The 25,572-nt window shown below is 36.5% G+C and overlaps 4 protein-coding genes and 1 pseudogene across 4 annotated transcripts; all 5 read left to right on the top strand.

Annotated features, from left to right (window-relative positions):
- Positions 1–5,371: 5,371 nt before the first annotated feature.
- LOC145917796 (kelch-like protein 26) lies at positions 5,372–10,229 on the top strand. The gene is made up of 9 exons (XM_083003079.1): positions 5,372–5,477; positions 6,028–6,171; positions 6,228–6,333; positions 7,129–7,220; positions 7,595–7,775; positions 8,229–8,369; positions 8,791–8,952; positions 9,165–9,312; positions 9,513–10,229. Exons 1-9 carry the CDS (start codon positions 5,379–5,381, stop codon positions 9,664–9,666), a joined length of 1,227 nt encoding a protein of 408 aa, XP_082859205.1. The 5' UTR covers positions 5,372–5,378; the 3' UTR covers positions 9,667–10,229.
- A 164-nt stretch (positions 10,230–10,393) lies between these two features.
- LOC145917733 (transient receptor potential cation channel subfamily M member 2-like) lies at positions 10,394–12,238 on the top strand (annotated as a pseudogene).
- Positions 12,239–16,066: 3,828 nt separating this feature from the next.
- Positions 16,067–19,261, top strand: LOC145917741 (kelch-like protein 12). Its single transcript, XM_083003014.1, has 8 exons — positions 16,067–16,225; positions 16,276–16,399; positions 17,069–17,222; positions 17,664–17,737; positions 18,212–18,355; positions 18,413–18,518; positions 18,845–18,936; positions 19,253–19,261. The coding sequence occupies exons 1-8, from the start codon at positions 16,164–16,166 to the stop codon at positions 19,259–19,261; spliced, it is 765 nt and encodes a 254-aa protein (XP_082859140.1). The 5' UTR covers positions 16,067–16,163.
- LOC145917804 (kelch-like protein 35) lies at positions 19,246–22,193 on the top strand. The gene is made up of 5 exons (XM_083003089.1): positions 19,246–19,420; positions 19,889–20,029; positions 20,451–20,609; positions 20,821–20,965; positions 21,296–22,193. Exons 1-5 carry the CDS (start codon positions 19,300–19,302, stop codon positions 21,393–21,395), a joined length of 666 nt encoding a protein of 221 aa, XP_082859215.1. The 5' UTR covers positions 19,246–19,299; the 3' UTR covers positions 21,396–22,193.
- Positions 22,194–22,733: 540 nt separating this feature from the next.
- On the top strand, positions 22,734–25,572 carry LOC145917742 (transient receptor potential cation channel subfamily M member 2-like). Its single transcript, XM_083003015.1, has 9 exons — positions 22,734–22,788; positions 22,844–23,001; positions 23,304–23,404; positions 23,516–23,643; positions 23,993–24,014; positions 24,507–24,581; positions 24,747–24,922; positions 25,039–25,165; positions 25,470–25,572. Exons 1-9 carry the CDS (start codon positions 22,734–22,736, stop codon positions 25,570–25,572), a joined length of 945 nt encoding a protein of 314 aa, XP_082859141.1.

Here is a 25,572-nt window from a genome sequence, read left to right on the forward strand (position 1 = left end):
CCTTGTCAACCTTCCACGGCCCTCTAGCGGCCGCGCTCCCAGTTTAAGAACTCTTGATTTAGACAATATTAAGGCGTGCTATTCAAATTGCTGGGCCGACGTTTGAAAGACGCCTTTTTGGACATCGCCAGGTTCATCAACATTTGTAGAAACGGACCGGTTGGGTTCAGTGCCTTCAGTAAGTTGTTTATTGACAAACGAATATAAAATACACAAGCATGGAGCCAATAATATGAATTTTGTGATCATGTCAACCTCAAGTTTGTGAGAATATCATCCTCATCTTCCCATCATCTTCGTTTCAGGGAAGAAGGTGAGTGAGGAACAGGAGGCGGAACTTTACACGTTCGAGCAACATGTCCTCCAGAAGATGATGAAGAAGAAGGAAGAAGAAGACAAAGACGAACATCTCATGACAATGATCGTTGAGCAGTAAGTTGGTTAGGATTCGAATCCACACAACAATGACTTTAAACCGACTCTTAAAGTTCCTATGACATAGGAGATGTTGTTTATGCTTCGATCCCACTGAAAGTTTGATTCGCCCTGTAACTAAATGTATTTATTTCAGGCAACAGGAATTGCAACTACAAGTGAAGCAATTATTAAACCTTGAGAAAAGCAGAAAAAGTTCGAAACTTCAAAAGGTCACAAGTTGCCCTATTACCACGTGAGCGATGACCTTGAAGCACAAACGAGGTCAAGCAATCGTGTCCAGTGCAAGCATAAATGAGGCAGCTTATGTATTTGTAATTGCCTCAATGTCTTTTTAGCCTGCGCTTGTGTTTCTTTGCCACTTTTCCATTTTCGGTGTTATGTAAAAATGTTTCTTTTTCATTTGATTGATTTCCATCATTGCTGTTACAGACTTTTCTTTATTGTTTCTGCACTGATTTCTTTTCGTACCGTGCCTTATAACAATTTCTGTTTTCAACTTTGCGATTTTGAATGATTTCATAACTTCAACATTCTGCTTTCCTTTGAAATTCTTTAAAGTGTGAACTATTTATTTAACCAGATAATAAAAATTCCGCGTGTATTTATTATCCCGACTGGAATCTAATAATTGATTTATTAACTCTTACAATGGATTAATTACAACACACATACTTCTAGTAGTTGGAAGTTTTGTTTCATCTTCTCCAACCATTGCACGTTTACAACGGGGCGTAGATGTTGACAATATGGAGGGTGTGGGTGCGGGTTGAGATGTCGACCGCGATAATACGGCCGGCAGAGTCAGAAATAGATTTTGGAATTTGAAGGTTTGGAGAATTGAGAAAAACTGCGACACCCCCTTGGGCGTAGCCTTCGTAGGGTGCCAAGTTTAAGAGGGCAGGGCCGGAAGTCCATTCGGACTTCCACAGGGATTCGGTTTGGGGTGAAGAGTGAGTCTCCTGGAGGAGATACATGTCAAAAGCTAAAGAGGAAAGATGGAACAAGGCCTGCCTTTTGGTGGCCAGGCCCATGCCATTTACGTTTAAGGTACAAATTTTTAAAAATGACGTCATTATGTATGGTTAACTTAGTAAAGGGTGTAAACACAACAAAACATACTAACAATTCCATTATTATTAAAGTTTCCATTATACGTGTGCGATTATTGAAGGGTTATTAAATTCTAGTCTGGTTAAAGTCATTCGGAGGGCGGACCCCACAGTTACAAGTAAATTGTTCATTATGTTGAATACGATACAGTTTATTGCATAAACATTTTATTCTTAGTACTTGGCAGCCCGAGCACCTTGTGTTGGCCCGTAACTGCTTTCGAGCGCCCAGCGGTTACACTCGCACCTAATGTGTGTCTTTTTGCATATACATTCGTACAGACTAACCTCACTGGGGTATCGCTCTCGGCAGCATCTGGTGTAGTTGTTAATCCTTCGTTCCTTTCGTTTTGGAGCCTTGGGCGTGCTGGTTGAAGTAATTTGAGGTGGTTGCTCATCTGGAACGGTGTTGTTTGTGGGTAGCGAGTCCGAAGGGACTCCTCCCGTTGTTGATGTTGTTGACGTTGTGTTATTGGTGGTATCGGTTGTGTCGGTAGTGTCGGGCGTGTCGGGCGTGTCGGGATCGACCTGCTGATATTCTTCTTCTTCTTCCTCCTCCTCTGCCACTTCCATCTTATCTTTATCCTCTTCGAAGATTTTTTCGATCTCTGGTTGCTCCTTCTGCTCTTCAGGTTGGCGTTGGGTTGGCTGCTGTTGTTGTTGCAGTTGTTGCTGCACCTGCTGGCGTTGTTGTTGTTGTTGTTTGCGCAGCAGCAGCTGTGGGCAGTCTTCTTTTTCATGCCCACGCTCCTTGCAGTAGTTGCAGTGGGCTGGTTGGCTTGGGTAGAAAACAGATAGTTTTACATTGTCAACCCATACCTCTCTAGGGATTGGATTTTCCTGGAGTGTTGATGTCTTCATCATGAAAGCTCGTTTGCCTGCGTCTTTTCTACGTTTGTCAAGCATATTCCAGTTCTTGGTGACTGGTGTGTAAATAACTCTAAGGGTCTCAGAGATATTTAACAAGGTCTCGATGGCCTGAGCGGTTATTGAGTCTCTTTGATGGTTAAACCTGCTTCTGCCCCGTTCTATAAAGCACCCAAAACCAAGATCTCTTCCCGAATAATTGTATTCATTTCTGTTATCTTCTTCATTACGACGGTACATTACAACTTTCAATACAACGTTGTTAGGATGCCAGCAAATAGAATCAAATAGAATCAAATAGAATGAATTAGAATGGATTAGAATTAGAATGAATTTACCGGTCTAACCTGGGTTTTTTTACGCTCTCCATTATGAGAGCTGATTGGTCAATAATGTCACGTGATATCATGAGGCGCTTGAAGTAATATAACAAAGAACATAGGTGTGATGTGACATAAGCATAGGAGGACATTTTATGTGGTAAACAGGATGTTGAATGAATCACTTTACTCGAGAATATTCGATGGCTAAATCATTTGGGTCACATTATGGGATTATGCAGTACATGTGCAAAGCTGCGCGCAAAACATTACGCAATACAAGCACTGGTTTCTGTGACGTATGTTACACACGCAAAACATTACGCAATACAAACACTGGTTTCTGTGACGTATGTTACAGGTGCATGTTTTTTCAGGTGAGTGTCTGCTGGCTCATCCACGGAGGCACGTAGGAGATGACGGTCCGTTCGATGTCCTCTTGAATTCATCAGGCGATGTCGCCGGATTGTTTGGGTTGTGTTGCAAACTTACAGTCTTTCTTAAACCCGAATGCAAACGTTCCCAACTTAACTCTATTTTATCTTTAAATATTTGTGCTGTTCTGTGTTGCGTAAGTTGTGCTGTTGTTGCTTTGACGTCATTACAGCAAAGTTCGAAACTTGGCGGCAAAATTTGGGAGAGGATAGATCACATTCTATTGCACTGCTTCCCAACCTTTTTCAGTTCGCGACCCACTTTTAATGCAAGTTTTATTGTGCGACCCACAATGAGATATGACCAAACGAATGACATGCAACAATTTCGTGATCTAATAGAAAACTGTAGCATTTAGAAATGCGACCCACTGGTTGGGATGTACTGTTCTAGTTGAACAAACTCCACATACGTATACATATTTATCTGTAAAAGCTATAAACAGACCAAGGCCAAATATTTTTTAAAAACCGATCACACAACCAAATAGTTCTCGTACAATGCTTAAATAATCAAAAGCATCAGTTTGTTTGAAAATTTATGTGTCTCTCAATGTTTGATGGTCAAAATAAATTTTGAATTAATTTAACTGAAAAAAAATAATTATTACTTTCTGATCACTCAAGCGTGCGATTGGGTGGTTCCCCTCCGGTGTGACATTAGTTTCGTTCTCGGAAATGCTGCAAAAAATAAAAAGTATTTGTAAGCAAAAATTTAGGGTTGTACACTAGACCCGGTATTTCATTCACTGTCAGTTTAACTTTTTGTCTTCATAATGAAGCGAACACAAGAAGAAATAAACTTGCATCACCAGAAAGTGATGAATTTTTTAAACAAGTAAGTTTAATTTATGCAGATTTACTGAAGTTAAACTATTGATGTTTTAGTGACAGAAAAGAAACAAAACGATTTTGCAACAGAACGCTTTGTTCCCAAGGAGAAAACTATTCAATACATGATGCTGTTGTTTGTTCTATGTCAGATTATTTCAATGCTTTACTTGGTGTTGAGGTAAGTGTGTTTGTTTTGTAGAAATAATATGAAACCTTAGTGTTTGTCATATAGTTGTCCCCTGTCTGTAAATACATTGCTGCAATCAAGCAAACAATGTCATTTACACAACAACAACAACTCTTTACTTTTTGAAGTAATTTAGTTTGGTGACAAAACTCATAGGTCATGTGGTATAATATCTCAACAATTGAGCAACAAACCATAATATTTTATACCTGTCTTTTATGAACATACAAGCCCAGAGTTGTTCACCCCCTTTAGTTTACACCAGGCCTCCATAACATATGGCTCCATCACGAAATCCAGCTCATGTTTTGACACAATTGGCTCAGTTGCAACAGCTTAGTCTAGTGTTTGCATATCTGATAAGCATTTGTTTGAGTTGTTACAATATTAAGGTTTAAATTTTTAAGATGTTAAGGTGGTTTTTGTTATTACTCGACAATTACATTGGCTTAACTTTTGCAACTATGCTAGAATGCATCCTACTAGATTGATTTATTTTTGCTATAGCCCTTGTGATGTTTTCATTTGAACAGGACTGATGTATGTTATTATATGTAAATTACATACCATATTCCTGCACCAGAAAGGTTGTGAATTTTGTCAGTTCTTTAGACCGGATTGTGTGTGTTTGTTGTGATTGGTTAACTTTGTTTTCTTATAGATGCGCGAGAAATACTCAGATTTCATCAAGGTTGACAATATTCCACCAAAAAGACTGGAAAGTGTATTGGATTATATTTACACTGGTGATATTGAAGTAACAGAGAAAAATGTGTTGGAAGTGTTGGAAGATGCTGATTATACACAGATGGAAGGTATGCAAGTTTTAATCTTTACTGATGTTAATGTGTTAAGAGTGATTATTTCAATATATATATATGTTCTACATGTGTATTTATTTGTTTGCAAACCATGACAATTTTGCATATTTTAGGTTAAAATTTTTGTGTTTGACTATTGTCACGTTGACACCAGGGACAAAACAAATTATTTGTAATCAATGGAGCAGTGAGCACAGATATCACTTCTGAATTAGGTGTGGCTGAATTTTGTTTTGTTGACAATTTCAGAGTTGAAGTCATTTTGTTGTCGAGTCATCCTTAAAATGACTTCAACCGACAACTGTTTGAAGTTAAGAGCTTATGCTACTCGATACAATCTTACTGATGTGGAAAAGAAAACAAACCAAATGATTGTTGATAACATTGCAACAGTTGTACAACATGATGATTTCATGCAACTTGATGTTGGTGATATGTCTGCAATTATCAAACAGAGAAACAATGGGGTAATTATGATTAATTTGTATTTTCTGTTTGCATTGTGGAAGAAAATCGTCAAGACTTTTTGTTTGAAAGTTAAGGTAAATTAAATTTCGACTATAAAAGTTTGGGTAAACTCATCAACAGTTCCTCATCCACAGCCACCAGCTCTGAATGTTGTTTGTTTGTGTTCACACAAAACAAAGTGAATTCCAGCAATAACTGCAGTTAAAACTTAACATGTATTTTGCATAACATTTACTGTTTACAAGAATTAGTGAACTGGTAACTTTTACATCATATTTTGCGACAGACATTTTTAGTAGGTTGTAGTCCAGGGGTTCTTAACTGCATGTTTTTTTAACAAACTTACATCAAACCAATAATATCAACCTTTTTGTATTTGTTTTAAGTTGCTTTTGTGGTGATTAAACTTTTTACGTCACATTTTTACTTTCTGTTTGTGTTTTCTGTTTTAATTTACAATTTGATGCAATCAGATCATGTTAGTAACCTTTTTATGATATATTTTAACAGTTACTTAACTTGTTGTCACAAATTAGTTGTTGAATGCAGATGGAAGAAGCTGTATTTACTGGACTGGTTCGATGGGTTAATTTCAATCCTTCCCATCGAGAGGATTTGTTTGTGAATCTTTTCTCACAACTTGATCTTTCATCTATTTCCAATCAGTCTCTTGCAACCACAATAAGAAATGAAGTAAATTGTTTTAGTTGATTCGCTTATAATTAGTTTAAATGTTTAATTCTTTTCAGCCTCTAGTAAGAGGTAACATAGAATGCAGCAATGCAGTCATGGATGCTTTATCAATGAACTTTGAAAAACCTGGAACAAGTGGAAAAGCAACTTCTGTCAAAAAAGGTGTGATATTTTTTTATATATTGTCACATTATCCACCATATTTATACCACTGTTATGGACAACATGCTCCCCAGTAAGAAATAATTATTTCCCCCTGACCACAGTGATTTTGTTGTGGTTGTCTTGTGATGTCACAAACACCTACTATATTATGTTCCCCTCATTTCACCGGTATAATGTTGAGATATCTGGTGCAAAGAGCGCAAATCTGTATGTGTTTATAATATTCTATTCGAATAAGGTGCGGTCCGAAACTTTTTAAAATCTCACTTTAGGAAACGATTCCAAAACTGTTGAATTGTCAATAAAAGTGCATATTAAACTTGACCGACCTTATAATACCAGTTGGAGAACTGCAAGGTGGGATTAAGAAAGGGCTTGTATTCTACAACCACCCTTGTAGCATTTGTACTAACTTTAAACCCTACTCAATTTCCCACTTAAGATTTACTCATGGCAAATAATATTGCAAACATGTGGTCAGAATCCATGGACAGTCAACTACCAACAAGTTAGGGATACAATTCTGTGGGCTGAGATTAAACAAATAAATCAAAACTGACCAATGTAGAAAGATGTGCTTCACCAAAAAAGCATTGAGTAAGACTGGTGTCAAAGTAATTAAATACTTAAATGAAGCTTGTGTAAATGCTATACACAAATACTAACTCCATTCAAAAAGATTGATTAACAAAGCAACAACTTTACCCTCATAAAAAATATGTTACCACTGTTATTACCCCAAAAAAATATTTTAAGCAAACAAAACCAAAACAAGCAATGTTTATGTTGCAGATTTGTCAGGATTTCTTCTCATTGGTGGAGATAATTCAAAACCAGATTGTGTGAAATGGAATGTTACCACAAAACAACATGAACATTACCCAGTATGTACATTGCTTGCTGGCTTACAGATTTGCTTTTTTAACATACTTTCTCAAAAATATACATGCTTTTTGTGCATATTTTGCAAATTTTAACTAAAATTAGCAAGACAGCAAAAGTCCAGTAACAGCCAGGATTTATTGCAAAACTTGGACACTGATAATTTTTTGTTGATTTGATTGTAAATGAAATAATAATGCAAACATGCCCTGGTTTAGTGGAACATGCCAATGACTTAACAAAATATGTTCCATAGTATGTCATGTTTTTTTCTATTATTCGAGTTACTGGTTTTAAAATAGAGACTTTTATTTTGTGAAACATTTTAATCACTTTGCCTTGATGCATTGTTTCCAAATGATCAAAATTTATTTAGAAAATGATCACAGTCAGAGTGAACTCAACTTCAGTCAAACTTGGTGAAAATGTTTATGTAATGGGTGGAAAAGGTCGAGCACAAAGTTGTGAGATGTTGAATTTGGAGGAACGTAAAAACTGGGTGCAAATTGCTGATTTGTTGGAAGGTCGAGATTATGCTGCATCATCTGTTGTTGGAGGTTGGTGTGGTTATTTCTGAAATTGTTGATTACTAAACCAGGGGCTGTTCCAGGAATTGGGGAAGCCCCCCACACAAAATTTTTTATAGCAATAAAAAAGTAACTCAGTGGCAGACAAAGTGTTTTGTTAATATTTATTTCCGTTCATTACTAGTGTGTCTTTGTGTGGTTTATGACTATCTTCTCATCTCTCAACCAACTCATTCTTATTGCTCACCATAACTTTTGTTAGTACTACCCCAGAAAAAATTTGTGAATTCTGCCCTGACTTCATAAGTGAGATTTTTTTGTACTTTTAACAGTATTACTGACACTTTACTGACAAGTTACCAATTGTTGAACAGAAAGTTGTCCAACTATGTTTTTACAAACATATAGTAAATATTTAGATGTTTATCAACAGTTATAACTTTTATGGATAACCTTGTTTTCACTAATTACAAACAAATTTAGATGACGTGTATCTCACGGGGGGTCATGGAAACCAAGGAACATTTTCATCAACTTTGTGTTATTCTGTACAAGAAGACAGATGGAGAAATAATTTCAACATGTTACAACCAAGATATGGGCATGGAATGTGTTCAATTGACAGTAAGAATACATCTTTTTTCATTTATGAGAAGGAATAATCCCATGACTGGACTCGGTCCCAAATAGTTGGCATGCATCTGAAACAACAACATAATTAACCAGAAACCATAAATTAAAGTAATCAGTAAATCCACGCTATTTACCCCAACAATATTCACTTTTGGACATGAAAATGTTGTGAAACGCCGACCTCACACCAGAAATACAGGAAATATTCCATCTATATTTTGTAGTTCTTTATTGCATGAATATCAACCATAATATTGATTAATTTCAATTAAAACCTTGATTTAAAACTGGTCGCTTATTTGTACGTCAAAAACGCAGATCTTACCTCATTGCTTATTACGTAACATTACAACATAATCGTAATATGACGTCACAATAAATATTAACACAACCGATTTGGAAATTTCTTCAGATATTTTGTATTCTGTGGGCGGTTGGAATGATGGCGGACAATCCTTACAATCATGTGAATTCCGTGATGTTCGTGTTGGAACCTCCACAAGAATCGCTTCTCTCAATGAAGCAAGATGGGGTTTAGCATGTGAAGAAATTAAAGGGAAGATCTATGCAATTGGTTAGTGATGAAAAGTTAAGCAATAAAATTAACAGTAAGTGGTTTTTGAAGAAAATTTTATAAAATACATATTCATATTCGTCACCGGTAAATGTATCACGTGATAAATATAATGGAGTTTCCTGAAAAGAATCTTAAACATAAAAACTGGTAAATATAACTATAAAGTATTAACCTAAAAACAATAAAAAGTTTTACTTTAAATCTGTCAGGAGGTTGGAATGGTGACTCCCTGCGAACAGTTGAAGAATACGAACCTAGAGTCAACAAATGGAAATATGTTTCTCCTCTCCTAACGCCTCGTTGCGATCACTCTGCTTGTGTTATTGATGGGAGGATTTATGTTGTGTGTGGATTGGGGTAAGATTTACTATTATGACGTCACTATAGTCCACTGTTTCCCGTTTTATGTGAAAATGTAAATGTTGAGAAACTGGGACAAGTGGGATATACGATGTTATACTTGATTAACAACACGCATAAAATGTTTGTTAAGATTAAACTTAAAACACTTATTTATGTGTCTGATTCATGAAAACTATATGATGTTTGTTTTATAGGAGCTGGGTTAAAAAACCCGCATCATTGTACTTCTTCAGAACTTTATCTGAACAACTCACATCAGTTGAAGTTTACGATCCAACCTCAGATGTCTGGACACATGCTTTTGTTCTTGACAAACCAGTTCATGATGCAACTATTGTTGCTGTTTAATATGTTTCTATATTTAGGAGTAGATGATATGTAACTGAGATTGATCACTGGCAAAAATGCTCGAATGAAAGTTTTTGTGCAAAATATCGTTTTATGCAACTTAAAAAATTCTACTTTTACAACGCTTTCTGTATTATTTTGAAATCATGTATTTGTGTTTGCAAACCGGTGTATTTTGTGACAAAAGCAGATATCCGCAATATGGCAATTATTCTTTTTGTCGGTTTCCCATGTGATTCTGCCAAGAATTTACAAATCCCATTATTACAATGTGTCAGGTTTTGCATTATGTTCAATGCATGTGTGCCTTTTGCGAATCTTGTTTTCACATGTGAATTATCAAGTGTTACTCCGCGCTATATAACATCCAAAGCAGTCGGTTGCAATCGATCTCCTCCCAGTGCAACTAGCTGTGATCCTGTGGCAGACTGTGATTCTCCGTGAGGAAATCACCTTCACATGGGCGCCTGACTCGATAACCCTTGTGGTTTTATCGGTGCCCAAACTATTTTATGTTTCATGTTCATATACGTTGTAACTTGTAAAAATAAAACAGATTTGATTTTATCAATAGTTTGGTCTTCGTGGAAGGGAATGTTTATTTAAGTGCGGACTCCTACCAGACAGGTCTGATAATGTCAAAATTCGTTTAAACGTGAAAAAATACCTTCCTGTATGTGACTCAAGATAAAAACAACCACTACTTTACTTACAGGATAAGGGAGTAATGTGGTCCTTAGCGTTCGGCGACAACTTATGGTACGCGGGTAAAATATTCCTGTGTATTGCTTTGTTCGCAATGTACATCAGGTGTTTCCAAGTCTACCTCGTGTTCAAATACTTCGGTCCCAACGTGTACATGATGAGGAGAATGGTGAGTTGGAACGGATATTTTTAACTTCTGTGAGCAGACATATGGCCACTGTTTCGACCTGTCATGCAGGTAACATCAGTGCAGCTTGGTTTAAAGTTTGGACGGCAAGATCGTCCAAAATCACATCAAGCTGCACTGATGAGACCTGACAGGTAGAAACAGTAGTCATCTGTCTGCAGCTCACATAATTCATATCATTTTCCTGTTTATATATTTTTAACTTCGTTTATCAGACTTAAGTTTTATGAAATGCACAAGAACAGTTAAGTTGTGTTTGTTTGATTGTCAACGCAATATTTTGTCCACAGTTGAAGGATTTGGTGATTTTCCTTTCCATTATGGGTTTGATATTTCTCAGTTACGGCGTCATTGAGTGTCAACAACAACATTTTCAGGGTTCCTTACTTGCAACTTTATAGAAACGAGCTTGGAAATGCGACTGTTGCACAAAACAGTAAGTATCTTAATCATTAAGTGTATCTCAAACTCTTTTCTGTACTCCGTGAAGAGCTTGGTATTCTGAAAGCCATCTTGCAATCGGCAATTATGACACAACAACGTAAGTTTTGTAAATTTTAAATCATCCTCAAAGTGCATAGGAAATAACCTGATATCATAACTGCAGTAAGAACAAAATGTTGAACTGCTAATTTTTTTATTGGAGTCTAATTCAAATTGCAAACGGTCCCCAGGGGGCGCTAGTGCCCATTATGCCTCGATTTGTGGCATATCAAATTGCAAACGGTCAATGTGGGCTAATTTCCAAAATGGAGTTTGTTTAAAGTTTCTGTTAATTCCATAGGTTACGGGATAGTATCGGCTTTGTTGACTTGCTTCTACATGTTTTTCTCGAACATTCTTATGCTCAATCTACTCACCGCAATGTTCAGGTTCGTACTCTTGTGTGGTTAAAAGTATTTGCGTCTACTGCCTGGAACATTACTAAAAAACATTGATCTTGGGTTATTTTGTCGAAATTATTTAAACTCTGTGAACAAGGTCAATTGAAATGAATGATTTCTATAGTTACACATTCCGAACGATTGAAGACCGCGCCGGAATATTCTGGAGTAACCACAGATTCGATGTTGTTGAAGAGTTTTGTGACAGACCTTGGCTTCCCGCTCCTTTTGTTATTCTAGAAGACATCGCCAGGTTCATCAACATTTGTAGAAACGGACCGGTTGGGTTCAGTGCCTTCAGTAAGTTTTTTATTGACAAACGAATATAAAATACACAAGCATGGAGTCAATAATATGAATTTTGTGATCATGTCAACCTCAAGTTTGTGAGAATATCATCCTCATCTTCCCATCATCTTCGTTTCAGGGAAGAAGGTGAGTGAGGAACAGGAGACGGAACTTTACACGTTCGAGCAACATGTCCTCCAGAAGATGATGAAGAAGAAGGAAGAAGAAGACAAAGACGAACATCTCATGACAATGATCGTTGAGCAGTAAGTTGGTTAGGATTCGAATCCACACAACAATGACTTTAAACCGACTCTTAAAGTGCCTATGACATAGGAGATGTTGTTTATGCTTCGATCCCACTAAAAGTTTGATTCGCCATGTAACTAAATGTATTTATTTCAGGCAACAGGAATTGCAACTACAAGTGAAGCAATTATTAAACCTTGAGAAAAGCAGAAAAAGTTCGAAACTTCAAAAGGTCACAAGTTGCCCTATTACCACGTGAGCGATGACCTTGAAGCACAAACGAGGTCAAGCAATCGTGTTTAGTGCAAGCATCACATAAATGAGGCAGCTTGTGTATTTGTAATTGCCTAAATGTCCATTTGCCTGCGCTTGTATTTCTTTGCCATTTTTCCATTTTTCGTGATATGTAAAAATGTTTTTTTCATTTGATTGATTTCCATCATTGCTGTTACAGACTTTTCTTTATTGTTTCTGCACTGATTTCATTAAGTTTCGTACCGGCTACATCAGTGCCTTATTACAATTTCTGTTTTCAACTTTGCGATTTTGGAATTGAATGATGTAATACCTTCAACATTCTGCTTTCCTTTGAAATACTTTAAAGTGTGAACTATTTATTTAACCAGATAATAAAAATTCCGCGTGTATTTATTATCCTGACTGGAATTTAATGATTGATTTATTAACTCTGGCAATGGATTAATTACAACACACAAACTTCCAGTAGTTGGAAATTTTATTTCATCGTCTCCAACCATTGCACGTTTACAACGTTTCAATTATTGCACGTGGGTGATGGTAACAACCAATGACCACTGGGGTCGACACAAATTCCACGCTAGACCATTCGGAGTACTTCCTGTACATGGACAATAGTACGACACAAAATCACAAGGTAGATAGTAGGATTTTTTCGGATAGAAATCAACTCCAGTGATCGTTGGAGGAAAACGACAACCTGCAAAAACTTGAGATGGTTAAATGTTGCAAGAAGAGTGATTACAATGCTTTTGCTTAACCTGAAACCTAAGAATACTTCTTAAAACCGATAATATGTTTGCAGGACAATCGTACTACTTCATGCGTGTGCAGTACAACTTACAACGCAAACTATTTGTTTCCCACCTAATATAATATGTTGAAACATTACAAGACAAGCTTTCTCAACACGTTTGTTTCAGCTTTCCACGTGGTCAGGTAATGAACACGGTGATTCCCCAGCTAAGAAACCCGTTTTCAGAAACAGAAAACTTATAGCCACCATTATTGTGACAATAAAAATGGTCGAGTTATTTTTCCATTGGTTTAGTTAAGGTAAGGTTTGCTTACCTTCCACACCGATAAGTAGAACAGCAACCAGCAGACACGATAATAAACGTTTCATTTTCTTCTCTTTACAAGTGGTGATTGAATATTGAAGTTTTACTAAAATACCAATCGTTAGATTATGACTTGAAATAGACTAATTAGATTTTAGTAAAAATCAAAAACTTTTAAACATTCATCTTCCACACTAGCTGTAAAACCAACGGGACGTCAACTTATTGATACTGAGGTTTTTGCTGAGCTTGATATTTTAAATCCTACGTAGTTTAAAGCAAACCATTCGCAAACAGACGAAACCTTCCTGTTTTTCTTGGAAGTTATCAAAACGACAGCGTTGGCATTTCCTGCAACTTATTATAATTTAATTGACAAGCAGGAACCAAAACAATAGCAATGTCGTATGTCATGTAAGTATAGGGACCCATGAACATGGCATATGTCATGGACAGACTCGTGCTTAGCCCATCACGACCCATGCGAGTACATGGACACGCATATGGAACTGAGGAATTTTCATGGAAAGGCTTGGTCCTATCCTCATTCTTACAAAATAGGTCCTTGCACCGACACATTTCCAAGGTCCTGGTGCTTATGTTATAAGAGATGTTGTTTGCAAATATGTTCCATTATGTTCTTTATGGAGATTTCGCGATGTAAATTGTGACAATGACATGGACGTTTTGGAAATAATTCCACCTGAAACTAAATTCATAGATGTGGTTGTGGCAGAGCAGGGACAATTTCTGTGGATTGCCTTGCACTTGCATGTGTATAGATGTTCATCGGTAGGAAAAAATACACGACATTATTTGTATATTGTTTTTTCGGTGAGGGGCTTTTCTTTCTTTTATTCTTTCGTGTTGATGTTGTTGTTTTTGTTGGTTTAACCGGTGTTGAAGTTGATGGAATTTCGGATTGGTTGGTGGAGTATCTAATTGTTGGTGGGAGAAGATTTGGGTCGATGTGTTGGGATTCTTGAGTGACCGGTGGTTGGCTTTCATGTCGTCTGCGTCTTGGTGAGGGGATGTATATTGGTGATGCATGGGGGTAGATAGGAGCTGGTATATTTCTTGTTGGCGTTGTATGGGAAGGTTATTCAGCGGTGGTAGTAGTGGTGGTAGTGAAGGTGGTGTGGGAAGTACCTTCTTCAGATGAGGATGTATCTTCTTCTTCTGCTTCTTCTTCTTCTGCTGTGGATTTAGGGTCCTCCTCGACTGGCTCTTTCTCTTTGTTCTTGGTAGTTTGTCTGTTTTTCTTCTTTTGTGCCAAGATGTGGCATTCAGCCTTGTTGTGGCCGTCCTCCTTACAGTGGTCGCAGTGAGGTGGCTGTGACTTATGGTAAGCCGAGACTAGATGTTTACCGAGTTTCAGCTTTCTTGGGATAGGGTTATGTTATACGACTGACCTTTTTAGTATGAAACCTCTCTTTCCATTACTGATTTTGAACTTGTCATAGAGTCGCCAGCCGCGAGACAGCGGCGCATAGTTGCTCAGCAGTGTCTGTATCGGCTGTTGTTTGACCTTGGGGGGTACGTAGCTGAGGACTACTCGCTCCTCGTCGTTGGACCACGCGTTAGCGTAGACCGCCGACGAGGAGTCTGTGAGCAGTTTTGCAAGTATTTTAGCCTGGGCGTCACTCGTAGTGTAAAATATGATTCTACCGTTAGGGAGTATAGGACGAGCCTGTTCAAGTTGCTTATGGGATAGTTCAGCCTTTTTAGTAGGTTGTATAGTTTCCCCCGGTTCAGCCCGGGGTTGAATTTACTTTCTACTTCTCCTTCGCGCTCAATGCGGAAGGGGTCGTCTTCAGGGTGAACAATGTTAGTGGCGGCAACGGCCGCATACGAGGTACCGGCAGTGGCACTCGCCATAGAGTTAGTGTGCCCACACTATAAGACAGCTTGAAACACTTCTCACCTCGGATTTGTGGTGTCGTCTACGTTCCGGATATCCCAGATGATAGTCCGAACTATTCCGTAATCCAAAAGTTCAACTTGCTATCTAATACTGCCTTCTTGCTTCTTCACTTCCTCACTGCCATCTTTTTTTAACGGTCTCGTCAGTACTTCTTCCGTAAACGAATGAACTTGAATTCTTCAGGCGATGTCGCCGGATTGTTTGGATTGTGTTGCATATTTACAGTCTTTCTTACACCCTACTATAAACGTTCCCAACTTAACTATATTTTGTCTTTTAATATTTGTGGTGTTCTGTGTTGCGAAATTTGTGCTGTTGATGCTTTGACGTTCTTACAGCAAAGTTCGGAACTTGACGGCAAAATTTGGGAGATGATACATCACATTCTATTGCAGTGCTTCCCAACCTTTTTCAGTTCGCGACCCACTTTTAATGCAAGTTTTATTGTGCTACCCACAATGAGATATGACCAAACGAATGACATGCAACAATTTCGTGATCTAATAGAAAACTGTAGCATTTAGAAATGCGACCCACTGGTTGGGATGTACTGTTCTAGTTGAACAAACTCCACATACGTATACATATATATCTGTAAAAGCTATAAATAGACCAAGGCCAAATATTTTTAAAAACCGATCACACAATGAAATAGTTCTCGTACAATGCTTGAATAATTAAAAGGCATCGGCTTGTTTGAAAATTTATGTGTTACTCAATGTTTGATGGTTAAAATAAATTTTGAATTAATTTAACTGAAAAAAAATAATTATTACTTGCTGATCACTCAAGCGTGCGATTGGGTGGTTTCCCTCCGGTGTGACATTAGTTTCGTTCTCGGAAATGCAGCAAAAAATAAAAAGAAGTTGCAACCAAACATTTAGGGTTGTACACTAGACCCGGTATTTCATTGACTGTCAGTTTAACTTTTTGTCCTCATCATGAAGCGAACACAAGAAGAAATAAACTTGCATCATCAGAAAGTGATGAATTTTTTAAACAAGTAAGTTTAATTTATGGAGATTTACTGAAGTTAAACTATTGATATTTTAGTGACAGAAAAGAAACAAAACGATTTTGCAACAGAACACTTTGTTCCGATGGAGAAAATTATTCAATTCATGATGCTGTTGTTTGTTCTATGTCAGATTATTTTAATGCTTTACTTGGTGTTGAGGTAAGTGTGTTTGTTTTGTAAAAATAATATGAAACCTGAGTGTTTGTCTTTTAGTTGTGCCCTGGCCGTAAATACATTGTTGCAATCAAACAAAAAATTAATTTACACAACAACAACAACAACAACTCTTCACTTAATTAATTTAGCTTGTTGACAAAACTCATAGGTCATGTGGTATAGTATCTTAACAATTGAGCAACAAACCATAATATTTTATACCTGTCTTTTGAAAACATACGTACCCAGAGTTGTTCATCCCTTTAGTTCACACCAGGCCTCCATACCGCATGGATCGATACCGACATCCAGCTCATGTTTTGTCACAATTGGCTCAGTTGCAAAAATTTAGTCTAGTGTTTGCATATCTGATAATCATTTGTTTAAGTTGTTACAATGTTAAGGTTTAAATTGTTAAGATGGTAAGACTGTTTTTGTTATTACTCTACAATTACATTGGTTTAACTTTTGTAACTGTGCTAGAATGCAACTTACTAGATTTATTTATTTTTTGCTATGGCCCTTGTGATGTTTTTATTTGAACAGGACTGATGTATGTTATTATATTTAAATCACATGCCATATTCCTTCACCAGCAAAGTTGTAAGTTTTTCTCAGTTCTTTAGACCAGATTGTGTGTGTTGTGATTGATTAACTTTGTTTTAATTATAGATGTGCGAGAAATACTCAGATTTTATCAAGGTTGACAATATTCCACCAAAAAGACTGGAAAGTGTATTGGATTATATTTACACTGGTGATATTGAAGTAACAGAGAAAAATGTGTTGGAAGTGTTGGAAGATGCTGATTATACACAGATGGAAGGTATGCAAGTTTTAATCTTCACTGGTGTTATTGTGTCAAGAATGAATATTTCAATATATATGTTCTACTTGTGTATCATTTTATTTGTCAACCACGATAATTTTGCACATTTTAGGTTAATATTTTTGTGTTTGACTACTGTCACTTTGTTGGAGAGATATTAATATCTTTGTACTGTGTGTTACTTTTTCCAATAAACCAGGGACAGAACAAATTATTTGTAATCAATGGAGAAGTGAGAACAGATATTACTTCTGAATTAGAGGCGGTTGAATTTTGTTTTATTCACACTTTCAGAATTGAAGTCATTTTGTTGTCGAGTCATCCTTAAAATGATTTCAACCGACAACTGTTTGAAGCTAAGAGCTTATGCTACTCGATACAATCTTGCTGATGTGGAAAAGAAAACAAACCAAATGATTGTTGATAACATTGCAACAGTTGTACAACATGATGATTTCATGCAACTTGATGTTGGTGATATGTCTGCAATCATCAAACAGAAAAACAAAGGGGTATTTTATGATTCATTTTCTTTGTTTTTTTTTCCTGAATTTATAATTTATTTGTTTATCTACGCAAGTTGGCGGGTTTTGAAGTTGGGTCAGTTTCCCACCCACAGCTTTTAGTTCTGGATGTTGTTTGTTCTTATTTAGTCACAAATGTAACTTTACAAATGTCAGTGAACTTTTCTGCATATCTGAGTTCATTTCATGACATGCAGTGATGTGATATTTGCAATAAACCTAGGTTTTGATCCAGGGGTTTCTTATCTGCATGTTTTTCAACAACCTAATATCAAAACAATAATGCAAGTTTTTTTCTGAAACATATTTGTTTTAAGTAATTTTGGAAGTGATTTTTTTATGACATTTTAAGTTTCTGTTCATGTTCTTAGGTTTAAATTTACAGTTTGGTGCAGACATATCATATTATTAAGCTTTTCATGGTAGCTTGCCTTTTCATAACATATCGTTTGTTGAATGTAGATGGAAGAAGCTGTTTTTACTGGAATGGTTCGATGGGTCAATTACAATCCTTCCCATCGAGAGGATTTGTTTGTGAATCTTTTCTCACAACTTGATCTTTCATCTATTTCCAACGACTTTATAACAACTACAGTTAGAAATGAAGTAAATTGTTTAGAGTTAGTATAAATATAATGGGTTTAGAGGTTTTATTCCTTTCAGCCTCTAGTAAGAGGTAACATGGATTGTGCCATTGCAGTCATGGATGCTTTATCAACAAACACTGAAAAGCCAGGAACAAGTGGAAAAGCAACTTCTGTCCAAAAAGGTCTGATGTTAGGAATACTTTTCTGTAGGTTGAGATTAATTAAAGATCTTAAGCTAAATCTAAACTGACCAATATAGAAAGATGTGCTTAATCAAAAATGTATTTAGAAATAATGTTGTCAAAGGCAGTGTCCCAATAAGTTTGTTAGTTCCATAAATGTAATCAAAAACTTAACTGAAGCTTGTGCAACAAACATATTAATGCTATTTAAAAAGATTAATTAACAAAGCAACAACCTCACCTAAATGGAAAATATATTTCCATTGTTATCACCATAATTATTTATTTTACACAAACAAAAACCATAACTAATGTTTATGTTGCAGATTTGTCAGGATTTCTTCTCATTGGTGGCAATAAATCAAAACGAAATTGTGTGAAATGGAATGTTACCACAAAACAACATGAACATTACCCAGTATGTACATTGCTTTCTGTTAAATGGTTTTGCTTATTTAACATATTTTCCCATAAATACACATGGTTTTTGTATGTTCAAGTAAATGTAAATTTGAACTAAAGTTACCAAGACAGCAAATGTCCATTAACATTCAGGATTTAATGCAAGAAAAATTATGCAACATGCCCTGGTTTAGTGTCAGTGCCATTGACTCAACAAAATATGTTACTAGTTTTTAGATAGAGACTTTCTATTATTTAGTGAAACATGTAAATCACTTTGCCTTGCTGTTTTGGTTTATTGTCATCAAATCTTGTTAAGAAAATGATCACAGACAGAGTGAACTCAACTTCAGTTAAATTTGGTGAAAATGTTTATGTAATGGGTGGAGATGGTCCAACACAGAGTTGTGAGATGTTGAATTTGGAGGAACGTAAAAACTGGGTAAAAATTGCTGATTTATCGGAAGGTCGACGTTGTGCTGCATCTGCTGTTGTTGGAGGTTGGTGTGGTTATTTCTGAAATTGTTGATTACTAAACCAGAGGCTGTTCCAGGAATAAATGATTGGGGAAGCCCCCCTCACAAATTGCCATAGCAATAACAAGTAACACGGTGACAGACAAAGGGTTTTGTTAATATTTATTTCCACCCTATACTAGTGTGTCTTTGTGTGGTTTATGACTATCTTCTCATCTCTCAACCAACTCATTCTTGTTGCTCACCATAACTTTTGTTAGTAATACCACAGAGAAAAATTGTGGATTCTGCCACGACTGCGTCAGCAAAATCTTTTTGTACTTTTAATATTGTTACTGACACTTTACTGACAAGTTACCAATTTTTGAACACAAAATTGTTCAACTAAGTGTTCAGAAACATATGGTGAATATTTGGTGAATATTTAAATGTTTATCAACAATTATAACTTTTCTGGACAACCTTGTTTTCACTAATTACAAACAAATTTAGATTACTTGTATCTCACGGGTGGTCAAGGAAAGCATGGAGCATTTTCATCAACTTTGTGTTATTCTGTACAAGAAGACAGATGGAGATGTGGTTTCGACATGTTACAACCAAGATATGGACATGGAATGTGTCCAATTGACAGTAATAATATGTCTGGGTTCATTTGTGTGAAGATTATTCTCATTACTGGATTCAGGTCTAAATAATTGGCATGCATCTAAAACAACAACATAATTAACTGGAAACCATAAATTAAAGTAATCAGTAAATCCACGCTATTTAACCCAACAATATTCACTCTTGGACATAAAAATGTTGTGAAACGCCGACCTCGAACTTACCAGAAATGCAGGAAATATTCCATCTTTATTTTGTAGTTCTTTATGACATGAATTTTAACTTTAATATTGATTATTTCAATTAAAACCTCGATTGAAAGCTGATCGCTTATTTGTACGTTAAACGCAGTGCTTACCTCATTGCTTGTTACGTAACATTACAACATAATCGTAATATGACGTCACAATAAATATTAACTCAACCGATTTAAAAATTTCTTCAGATGTTTTGTTTTCTGTGGGCGGATATGATGGCGGACAACTCTTACAATCATGTGAATTCCGCGATATTCGTGTTGGAACCTCCACAGGAATCGCTTCTCTCAATGAAGCAAGATATTATTTAGCATGTGAAGAAATTAAAGGGAAGATCTATGCAATTGGTTAGTGATGAAAAGTTAAACAATAAAATTAACAGTAAGTGGTTTTTATGTAAATTTTATAAAATGCAAATTCATATTCGTCACCGGTAAATGTATCACGTGATAAACATAATGGAGTTTCCTGAAAAGAATCCTAAACATAAAAACTGGTAGATATAACTATAAAGTATTAACCTAAAAACAATAAAAAGTTTTACTTTAAATCTGACAGGAGGTTGGGGTCGTGGCTCCCTGCAAACAGTTGAAGAATACGAACCTAGAGTCAACAAATGGAAATATGTTTCTCCTCTCCTAAATACTCGTCACCGTCACTCTGCTTGTGTTATTGATGGGAGGATTTATGTTGTGGGTGGAAGGTAAGAATTGCTATTATGACGTCACTATACTCTACTGTTTCCCGTTTTATGTGAAAATGTAAATGTTGAGAAACTGGGACAAGTGGGATATACGATGATATACTTGATAAACAACAATCATAAAATGTTTGTTAAATTTAAACTTAAAACACTTTGTATTATACAAGGTTGTATGTGTGGTCTGGTTTAGTGGTGTAGGGGTCTGCGGGTGAACGTTGGTTTGTTTTTGTTAACTTATAAAATTTAATTTTAGTGAAAAATGTTGTAGAAAAACTTACCTGTGTTTGTTGTGTTCCTGATTCATGAAACTGTATCATGTTTGTTTTATAGAATGACATCAGTTGAAGTTTACGATCCAACCTCAGATGTTTGGAAACATGCTTTTGATCTTGAGAAACCAGTTGATTATGCGACTGTTGTTGCTGTTTAATATGTTTCCATATTTGGGTGTAGTTATTATTTAACTGAGTTTGATTATCGGAATAAATGTTTTTTTCCAAAATATCGTCTTTATCAATTGTTTCTCCTTTAACAGCACTTTCTGAGTGGTAGATTTAAAAAAAAACGTAATTATGTATTTGTGTGCGAGTGTCTTTTGTGATATGGAAATAGTAATTATCCACGAAATAATTCCAATATTCTATTTGTTGTTTTCCAATTCAATCCTTACTTGATTCCCTGCAACCATAAAATTATGACATTGTTCAAACACTGGATGATAGAATTGTTTTTTTTCCCTCAATACTCAGTTATAATTTTTTTTCCAATTACTTCCTCTTCATATTATAAGTGACGAATAATTTACTGTGAGTTAACGGCGATTTGTGAGTTTGTGTCTTTTCTGCCCCTGCCTTGTCACGTGTGTGTTTGCTTGTTTGTTTCTTACTGAATGCATTCTGGCTCTGCTGCCAATTCATCTTACAGAAAGATCGTTTGAGTCGTGTTCGCTCAGTTTATATCATGAAGACTGGAGCGATTTCATACGTAATGTGTACTTTTGTCTTGATACAAAATCACACGCACCGTTTGTATTTTCTCTGCAGCGACACAATTCTATTCTAATGCCGTTATTTGTGAAATTATTTTCCCAATGTTTGTTTCGTACAATTCCAGTTTCGTGCATATATTCTAATAGCAATGTTCAATTCCAAGTGCCCTTGTAAGAAGTTTGGTGAAACAAATTAAATGTAGGATTCGGTATCGATATTCGGTTCGATTCCAAATAAATAATAACCTCGTTTTCTGGCTGATTACCTCAGGTTTGAACTAAGTTGGCTGCATTTACTATTAACATTTACACCAATACTCAAACATAGCCAAGGTATCTTTTCCTATATTGCTATAATTTATACATTATTAAGTCGTGTTATTCAAATCGCTGGTCCGACATATGAAAACACACCTATTATAGAGCTGTATCGGCGATGCCTTTAAACTTTTTATCGTACAGTGAGCATCTAGTTACCCTTCCTTGGGATTTGTCATTAGACTGCATCAGGTGCTTTCCTATACACCGTAGACTTTTCCACAAACTTATACTCATATTTCAACATGCTTCTATTGGATGGGAAGCGTTAAATACACATGTTTAGGTTTCGACAAGAAGGCTTTGCCTTTTAAGTTACTGATCTGAAAGTCCAGTGGACAATTTAACAAACACAATGGAGAAAACCCACTCCATTACAATTTACTTTGTCGAAAAAGTTTAACCGGATTTGTGAATCTTTAATGTGAACAATATTGCCCATATAGCTGATGTAAAATTTACATGGTAGAAGTTTTGTTCCTCAATAATTCTCAAACCACCAATAAAGGAGTGGTTTGTATTAAAAAATTATTACATTGTTGTGTGCCATATAACCTCAGTATTGTCTCCAGTCCAGGGAATAAAGTGGTCCTCAGCGTTCGGCGACAACTTATGGTACGCGGGTAAAATATTCCTGTATATTGCTTTGTTGGCGATGTACATGAGGTGTTTCCAAGTCTACCTCGTGTTCAAATACTTCGGGCCCAAAGTGTACATGATGAGGAGAATGGTGAGTTGGATATTTTTATCTTGTGTTAGCTGTAGACATATGCCTACTGTTTCGACCTGTCAGGTCACATTAGTGCAGCTTGGTTTAAAGTTTGGACGGCAAGATTGTCCACAATCACATCAAGCTGCACTGATGAGACCTGACAGGTCGAAATAGTGGCCATCTGTCTGCAGCTCACATAATTCATGTCATTTTCCTGTTTATATATTTTTAACTTCGTTTATCAGACGTAAGTTTTATGAAATGCACAAAGGCAGTTAAGGTGTGTTTGTTTGATTGTCAACTCAATATTTTGTCCACAGTTGAAGGATTTGGTGATTTTCCTTTCCATTATAGGTTTGATATTTCTCAGTTATGGCGTCATTCTTCTTTCCGTCAACAATTATCCAAACCCGACAAAAACGTAAGCAGTCAGTTTGTACGCGTTAACAAACTGCGCGTTAACCAACTGCTGGTTAACCAACTGCACGTTAACTGGAAGTTATTATTTCAAACAAGTCCATTTACTTTCTAGTTACACGAACACATTAAACATTACATCGGTTGACACTTTCCTCTTGAGTGTCTACAACAACATTATCAGGGTTCCTTACTGGCAACTTTATGGAGACGAGCTTGGAAATGCGACTGTTGCACAAAACAGTAAGTGTCTTAATCATTAAGTGTATCTCAAACTATTTTCTGCACTCCGTGAAGAGCTTGGTAATCTAAAATCCCTCTTGCAATCGGCAGCTATGACGCAACAACGCAAGTTTAATCAACTTTAAATCATCCTCAAAGTGCATAGGAAATAACCTGATATCATAACTGCAGTGAGCACAAAATGTTGAACTGCTAATTTTTTTCTTGGAATCTAATTCAAATTGCAAACGGTCCCCAGGGGGCGCTAGTGCCCATTATGCCTCGATCTGTGGCATATCAAATTGCAAACCGTCAATGTGGGCTAATTTCCAAAATGGAGTTTGTTTTAAGTTTCCTGTTAATTCCACAGGTTACGGGATAGTATCGGCTTTGTTGACTTGTGTTACGCTGCCCTTGGCAGTGCGGGTGGGCGTGACTCCTGCGCCCGGACAGTGTGACAGGGGGTTTTCTACAATAGTCGTAACGCGCAACCCTGTTCCAAGAAAACGAACAAATCCACTTTATTCTGACGGAGCTGCGCTTTCTACATAAACATTTGTAGAATTAGCGACCAAAAACAAACACACAGAAATAAGCAAATTCTGCTTACCGAATTATTATAGCACCAGAGTCACAAATTTCGGGAAGTTTCAGATCAACCAGTCAGCGGAAAACAATGGCACTTAAATTATCTTTATGCAATAGGCTATTCAAATAGAAAATACATTTACAATAGGTCAGCAGCACTGGTAGACAATAACAAGTCAACAGCAGTGGCAGGCAGCAGTGTTCCACTAAGACAAATGTTCGTGTGACGCAACAACGGCACATTGAGATGACGTCAAACAATCACAATCATAGAAAACACACACACAGCATACTAGTGGCGATGTAACAACTTGCTTCTACATGTTATTCTCGAACATTCTTATGCTCAATCTACTCATCGCCATGTTCAGGTTCGTACTCTTGTGTGGTTAAAAGTATTTGTGTCTACTGCCTGGAACATTACTAAAAGCATTGATCTTGGGTTATTTTGTCGAATTTGTTTAAACTCCGTGAACAAGGTCAAGTGAAATGAGTGATTTGCATGTCGTGTAGATGTAAGTTTATGATTTCTATAGTTACACATTCCAAACGATTGAAGACCGCGCCGGAATATTCTGGAGTTACCACAGATTTGATGTTGTTGAAGAGTTTTGTGACAGACCTTGGCTTCCCGCTCCTTTTGTTATTCTAGAAGACATCGCCAGGTTCATCAACATTTGTAGAAACGGACCGGTTGGGTTCAATGCCTTCAGTAAGTTGTTTATTGACAAACGAAGATAAAATACACAAGCATGGATCCAATAATATGAATTTTGTGATCATGTCAACCTCAAGTTTGTGAGAATATCATCCTCATCTTCGTTTCAGGGAAGAAGGTGAGTGAGGAACAGGAGACGGAACTTTACACGTTCGAACAACATGTCCTCCAGAAGATGATGAAGAAGAAGGAAGAAGAAGACAAAGACGAACATCTCATGAAAATGATCGTTGAGCAGTAAGTTGGTTAGGATTCGAATCCACACAACAATGACTTTAAACCGATTCTTCTGGATCAAACGTTTGCGTTGAAAGAACTTGATTTAATTCACAACAAATCGTAAAGATTGATAGGATTTGCTTCAAAACTGAAGAATTTCTGCCGCAAAGCCTTAGTCCCACCTTTAATCTCACAAAACACTTCTTTGCATCGGCATATTTTATTTCAAATGGCCGTGGTTCCTATATCATAGAAGATGTTGTTCATGCGCAGATCCCGCTGAAAGTTTGATTCGCCCTGTAACTAAATTTATTTATTTCAGGCAACAGGAATTGCAACTACAAGTGAAGCAATTATTAAACCTTGAGAAAAGCAGAAAAAGTTCGAAACTTCAAAAGGTCACAAGTTGCCCTTCTACCACGTGA

The sequence above is a fragment of the Ascidia mentula genome, chromosome 1, assembly GCF_947561715.1.
Source record: "Ascidia mentula chromosome 1, kaAscMent1.1, whole genome shotgun sequence".
Classification (NCBI taxonomy): domain Eukaryota; kingdom Metazoa; phylum Chordata; class Ascidiacea; order Phlebobranchia; family Ascidiidae; genus Ascidia; species Ascidia mentula.

Coding starts and splice junctions, on each gene's coding strand:
- LOC145917741 (XM_083003014.1), top strand. CDS start 16,164: ATGAAGCGAACACAAGAAGAAATAAACTTGCATCATCAGAAAGTGATG. Junction 17,223..17,663: donor TGATTATACACAGATGGAAG/GTATGCAAGTTT, acceptor ACATTGCAACAG/TTGTACAACATGATGATTTC. Junction 18,356..18,412: donor CAACTACAGTTAGAAATGAA/GTAAATTGTTTA, acceptor TATTCCTTTCAG/CCTCTAGTAAGAGGTAACAT.
- LOC145917804 (XM_083003089.1), top strand. CDS start 19,300: ATGGGTGGAGATGGTCCAACACAGAGTTGTGAGATGTTGAATTTGGAG. Junction 20,030..20,450: donor TGGAATGTGTCCAATTGACA/GTAATAATATGT, acceptor AAATTTCTTCAG/ATGTTTTGTTTTCTGTGGGC. Junction 20,966..21,295: donor ATTTATGTTGTGGGTGGAAG/GTAAGAATTGCT, acceptor TTTGTTTTATAG/AATGACATCAGTTGAAGTTT.
- LOC145917796 (XM_083003079.1), top strand. CDS start 5,379: ATGATTGTTGATAACATTGCAACAGTTGTACAACATGATGATTTCATG. Junction 6,172..6,227: donor CAACCACAATAAGAAATGAA/GTAAATTGTTTT, acceptor AATTCTTTTCAG/CCTCTAGTAAGAGGTAACAT. Junction 8,953..9,164: donor AGGGAAGATCTATGCAATTG/GTTAGTGATGAA, acceptor TAAATCTGTCAG/GAGGTTGGAATGGTGACTCC.
- LOC145917742 (XM_083003015.1), top strand. CDS start 22,734: ATGGTAGAAGTTTTGTTCCTCAATAATTCTCAAACCACCAATAAAGGA. Junction 24,015..24,506: donor TACGGGATAGTATCGGCTTT/GTTGACTTGTGT, acceptor ACAGCATACTAG/TGGCGATGTAACAACTTGCT. Junction 25,166..25,469: donor ATGAAAATGATCGTTGAGCA/GTAAGTTGGTTA, acceptor TATTTATTTCAG/GCAACAGGAATTGCAACTAC.